General features: G+C 37.8%; 1 protein-coding gene across 1 annotated transcript; it reads right to left on the bottom strand.

Moving 5' to 3' along the window:
* Positions 1-741: 741 nt before the first annotated feature.
* Positions 742-5,879, bottom strand: LOC103466590 (annexin A2). Its single transcript, XM_008412271.2, has 13 exons — positions 5,775-5,879; positions 5,155-5,212; positions 4,955-5,045; positions 3,712-3,806; positions 3,484-3,597; positions 3,056-3,146; positions 2,862-2,941; positions 2,685-2,744; positions 1,795-1,888; positions 1,613-1,708; positions 1,420-1,478; positions 1,062-1,184; positions 742-979 (listed from the first exon to the last, which is right to left on the bottom strand). Exons 2-13 carry the CDS (start codon positions 5,200-5,202, stop codon positions 920-922), a joined length of 1,011 nt encoding a protein of 336 aa, XP_008410493.1. The 5' UTR covers positions 5,203-5,212; positions 5,775-5,879; the 3' UTR covers positions 742-919.
* Between the last annotated feature and the right edge of the window lie 126 nt (positions 5,880-6,005).

The raw sequence follows: 6,005 nt of genomic DNA, 5'->3' as shown, positions 1-6,005 counted from the left end.
TCCCACAGTAACACCAAACGGAGCTGCAGCTCCCCAGTATCACAAAATTATTGCACTTTCCTTCCTATCTTTTCCTCATCTCTGTGTTCAGCGATTCCTATTTTCCCTTTCGGGGCTATATTTTTGCCCTTATACTTCAGTAGAAATGCCTTGACAACACGGTGGGTTTTTTTCTTCTTCATCCTGAGAGACCACAAACTAAACAGCAGAAACATGTTGTATAGAGGCTTGTTTAGTGCTATGCAAATGATCCTTGCCAGAGGTAAAATTAACATTTTCAATTAAAATATTAGCACCAAACAAACACGGAAAAACACACTAATGATTAAATCATCCTCTTCGAGTTTGGAGGGTGATACTCGATCACTGTTTATCTCTCAGACAAGCTTGTTTTCATTTTTTGCTTTACATCGACGCTGATGGTTTAAAAACATTAAACTCGGTAGTTTAAATTTAGTCATCTTAAGCTCATCCGATGAAAAGTTAACAGTTTACATCAGTTTTGACTTAAATTATATTATATGATTAAAACGGATGTCAGGATTAAAAACAAACATGCAATTTATGGTCAAATATTTCCTGCCAGCCTCTAAATATCTGCATTTCTTCTGCAGACATTCAGACAGCAAGCAAGGGACTTGACACAGGAATATTCCTTTTGTGCAACTTTACCGCCCTCTGATGGTAAAATATGAAAACAGCGGGTTAGGACGAAAGAAAACAAAGAGTCAGTAGTCCAGAAAAGAAAATGTATTAATGATCTGGTATAACAATCATAAATAGCACATTTTTAAAGTTCTAATTTTTTTTTTCCTTCTTCACTGCCATACTTCTATGTTTGTGCTGTAATGTGCAGTTGTTGGCCCATATTTCCAGTACAAAGAGATCGGAAAACCCTTTGGATATCAAAAGGCTGTTATTACTGGTCTGGTCCGCAGAGGCTGAGCATTGCCTTCTGGTAGTCTCCTTTGGTATGTTCCTGTAGAGAGGGAAAAGAAAGATAAAGGAACGAGCAGGGTGATAGAAAATGCTTTACGGTTAATCAGTAAGAGGTTGCTTACAGTGATAGTCTGCTGCAGGGACTGCCCAAAGGTGTCCTTGTATTCAGAACAAATCTTTTTCAGGTCCACCTCACAGCGGGACACAATAATCCTGGTCACAATCTTCTCTTTGGCTCCTTTTCCCTAAGCAGAGGAGAACGAGTCAGCATTAAACTTGTCCATACTTTTGATTTAAAATACAGTAGCTGATGTAAGACCGGTGCAACACATTTTGCCAACTTTGACTTCTTTTGTCTTTCTGCAGAAAGTTTTGACTGTAACAAAGTAAATTTTTTGAAATAAATAATTGCTAGAAGTAGAAAGTAGTCCATTTGTAACAAGGAGAAAAGGGGGGGGGGGAACCCAACATTGCACATACCTTCATGGCTTCATTCAGCTTTTTAGCAAAATAAAGCTGCTTGTTTTCAAAGCACTGAACTGGAAAAGCAACATAAACAGATTAAATCCACAGTTCTGTGTGTTGGAAGCAACAACTTGTTTTCTTTTGAGATATTTTAATGGCTTTAACAAGACTTATTCAAGAGGATTATGAAAGAAAAGATTAAGAGTACCTAGCACAAGAAATGACTTCTGCAAATCTCCTTTAACTTCCTTCACAATACTCTCCTGCATGTCATAGGGGCTGTAACTCTTGTACTTGTCAAATACTGAAAGAGAAAAAAAATGCTTATACATATTTGACTTTAGAGAACCCAATCTACTTCAGAGAACCAGAACTCAGGTAAGTGGTTACCTTTGCGCAGGTGGGGGACGCTCCTCTGAGACATAATGGAGATCCAGGTGTTGACATCGGTTCCTTTTATTTTCACTCCAGCATCATAAAGAGCCTGATTAGGGAGAACCACTTCATTACACTGCTTGCGACTTACTGTATCGTTTTTGGGGACACACCGATTTGTCACGCTAATCTCTCAGGGAACTGCGTCGCTGCAGTAGATTTGCAGTGTTGCGATCAGAAGCAAATTGGAAATACAGTCAAATATATTCAAATATAGTCACACAAGAATGGCATAAATGATGGCATGGTCAGAATTAAATGAACTGATTGTTCGTTTAATTCAAAATGACTGAGTTGCTGCAGGTGTTTTACACCTAAATGCCTAAAGTACCTTGTATCCATAAAGTACCTACATACTTAAATCACAGCATATTTATTACTTTTGTTATTCATGAGTTTTTACAATATTTATACAAATGCTCAAATCTCACATAATTAAATTGTAAACTATTTTTAAAGATTCCATAGTACTCCGTCTCCATTTAAATCGGTTCTTCTCCCCTGTTTTATAAAATATGGCTGATCCTGAACACCAGTCTAACCACAATAATTTTTCAAAACTTCCTACTGGTAAAAATATCAGGGGTAAAAATCACCAACAACCCCATCATTGTCTCTATATAACTGTTGTGATAAAACTTATGATATGGTCCGTGAAACCATTAAGTCAATGAATGAATCTCAATTTTCTAGTAGCACATTTTTCTAGAATAAGACGTGCAGTTGTCATTTTAAAGTTTACTTAAAGTGATAACTTTTGTTCAATTCTAAAACAGAAGAAGGTAAAATTATTTAATTTATCTCCATACATCAAAACTAACACATAATACCAATTGAAAACTTACTCTGGCATCTGTATCTATCTTTTCATAGTCTACAATAGCACTGGGTTCGTCTCTCTTCGTCTGTGCAGAAATGAAAAAAACAAACAAAACAAAACAAAAAAAAAAAAAAAACAAGACTTTTATTAGTTCCACCTGAATTGCGTCCAAAATGAAAAAAAATGCGTACTTTTCACTCACGTCCACCAGAGCCAAAAGCAGCTTAGCAAAGTTTCCAGAGGTATCTCCTGCCACATCTTTTGCCAAGTCTTTCTTGAATACTAGAAAACAAAATTTGAGTTATTTTTGGCATTAATATCCATGACTAAGATGTACATTTCCAAATCACTGCACAACAGCTGTTTTCTAGAAAAGCGGATACATTTTGAACTCACAGTCACTGTAGACTTTCTTGATTTCAACCAACTCATCATTGCTGCGTGAGCACAAGATCTCAATCAGAGTTTCCTCATCTGTTCCTAAACCCTAAAAAAAAAAAAAAAACAGAGAAATTCTCACATTAATCTTGATAAATGTGATAGTCATGTTGGCAATTTCAATTCTTTGTGCGATTCTTAAAAATATAATATATTCATCAATTTCCCAATGGAACATATGGCTGTGAGAAGGTGAGAGTCATAGTTTTATTTAAACATGATCTGTTTTTCTAAACAGAACCCAGTTTAAAAGTGGAGGTGCAGTTGAGGGTTGGCGGGATATCCACCTCCACACTTAACTCTTCTACAGAAAACCAAAACATACGATGGCATTTGGCCACTAGAGGGCAGCGGAAACCTTCAATGATCAAATTCAGGCCGTTTACCTTGATGGATCCTCTGATCTCTGAGGCGTCATACTGGGATGTGCTCTTCATCAGTCCAAGGATGACAGTTTCCAGACTGCCAGACAATGCTGCTTTCAGAGCTGTGATCATGTCCTGGAAACATAATGACACCGTCACTTTAATCCCAATGTGTCCCGCAGGGTTACACTAAAAAGAAACGCAAGGGCTTTAAAGCAAGCTTTGATTTTGTGCCTGAACCTACTGTACCTTTTTAGCTCTTTTTTCATAAGCGAAAGCAATTTCTCTCCTTTGAGAGTAAGATCTTTTGGTTAGGACATCGATGATGGTCTGCTCATCCACTCCTGAGAAAAAGAAATACAACACTTGTGAGAACGCAAGGGTTTTCTAAATATATGCGTGACGGATGCAATGAAATACAAATCTCAAATTTAGGTCTGCATTCTGTTTCTAAAAGAAATAAATAATCTGAAAATAAAGACTTTGTAAATGTTAAAACTTCTAGTTTCATAGTTTTCGTCTTATCAGAATTCATCGACCTCAGTTGTAGGCAAACAAAATACGTAGACTCGATCTACTTTAGAACTGGTAGGCAATTTGGAAATGTACCAAGAGATCCGTTACGGATGGAGATCATCCATGTCATTCAGTGAGCAGGCCACGTGGTCACACTCAATCTGCATTTATTTTTTTTCTTAACCATAGATTCTACTCAGGTTCCGATAGTAAGGAGGATGATGTCATTCTTAACAGAAATTTTTAATCCAAAATTGGAGAATATGAGTAGAACAAGACCCACTCTGAACCAATATTGATGCACAAAATCTGCAGAGTTCTGAGGAACCACTCAGCTCTTCTTCGGATACCACTCATTGACAGAAGAACTTTAGTTTTGGAATGTCATCTGGTTTTGACATGCTCTGGGAAGGTATAACTTTTTTCTGACTTGAAAAGTTCAAAACATTTTATCTCATTGTCAGAGCCTGACGTTGTTTTATATTTTGCCTAGCAGGGAGGAACAGATTGTACACAGTCTGTAAGGAAACAGCTGTGAGCCTGCTGGGTGATTCATTCAACTTTTCCATGTGAAGATCAACAAAAATGGAATAAGTTTGGCCACCATCCCACTTTTATTCTGATCTATCCTCTATAATCTATTAACCATTTCTGGTAAATCAATCTGCAATATGCATTTTAAACTTAATTAACTTAAAGCGATTAGCAGCTATTTTGACAATTGGTAATTTTATCTTACAGTGTGTTACTTGATGTAAGAGAAATACAGTTTTCTCTCTTACATGTATAACATGACAATGGAACAGACAGGCTGTCAAAAATAACTCTGATTCAGCAGACAGAGGAAGCCCGGCCAGCTATGAGGCACAGATGAGGAGTTTCCAGTGTGGCCACACTGAAGCTGACTCAAGCACCGACAAATCCTCTGTAAGAGAGATAAAACCATCACACAGTCACACAAAGAGCTGCATCCTACCTTTGGTTTTGATTGCAGTCTCTATTCTGGCAGCATCTCTGTCTGGGTCAAAGTCCCTAACGGGTACCACGGTGGGGTTCAGAGGTTCATGCTGCAATACAAAGCAAATCAATTTATAAGTAATGCAATTGCTGCTTGAAAATAAAGAATCTGATCTGTGTAAAAAAGTTGTATTTGTCAAGACAGAAGTTTGACATTACCGCAACATTGAGAGACAGCTGTCCCAGAAACTCTGAAACCAAAGCCATGTTGAGTTTTCTGAAAAAGAGACAAAAGCTGGAGCTGAAATTCCTCTCTAATCTTCTTGCTGACTTGTTTGGCTTTACAAAACAAGAGGGCATGTTTACTTAGACTGAAGATAAAATTGTCTAAGTTGAAAGAAATGCCTTCTCAACAGAGGTACATTGACTAAATACGTTAAAAATTACTTTTTGTTTAACTTTCCATATGTGATCCATATGGAAAATATTCATATGTGGTTGGTGGCTATTTAAAGTCTCTGCTGCTCCACGTTACACTTTCATTACAACAGCTCCAAAGTGGACACACCCTGGAAACAATGCTTCTGAACTTAACTGAGGGATAATAAATTGATACTGTTCACACACACCCACACGCAAAAGCTACTTCCAGAACTGAATCCAAACAGAGCAAATCAACATCATGAGACTCATGCCAGCCAAGTGGAAGTTATGTGAAAAATCCTGTCCTTCCAAGTCTCTTTGGAAGTTGGAAAACCTCTTAAGCTTTCAGCTGTTTAAAGTTAGATTAAATATGTGAGGTTATTCGACACTAAGAAGCAATGTCGCTGCAGAATTACCTTTCTTGTAGATGTTGAGATGATGCAGAGATTTGTCCCTGGAAAGTTTAGGCAGAACGGAGCATGAAAGCTGAACTTTTGTGGCAAAGACTGCTTCAATCCCCTCCCTGTACCATGACCTCATGACTCCACCCTGTTCCTCTGTTGAAACAAGTCAGGCCTTCAAGCTCTGCAACTTTCCAACATTAAACCAGCGCGCTCAGGTCTGCCCGTTCGGGAGGCTCTCTCTTT

This window comes from Poecilia reticulata, linkage group LG6 (genome assembly GCF_000633615.1).
Source record: "Poecilia reticulata strain Guanapo linkage group LG6, Guppy_female_1.0+MT, whole genome shotgun sequence".
NCBI lineage: Eukaryota > Metazoa > Chordata > Actinopteri > Cyprinodontiformes > Poeciliidae > Poecilia > Poecilia reticulata.
The sequence above is the reverse complement of the archived record's forward strand: the minus strand, read 5'-3'. Positions and strand labels throughout refer to the sequence as shown.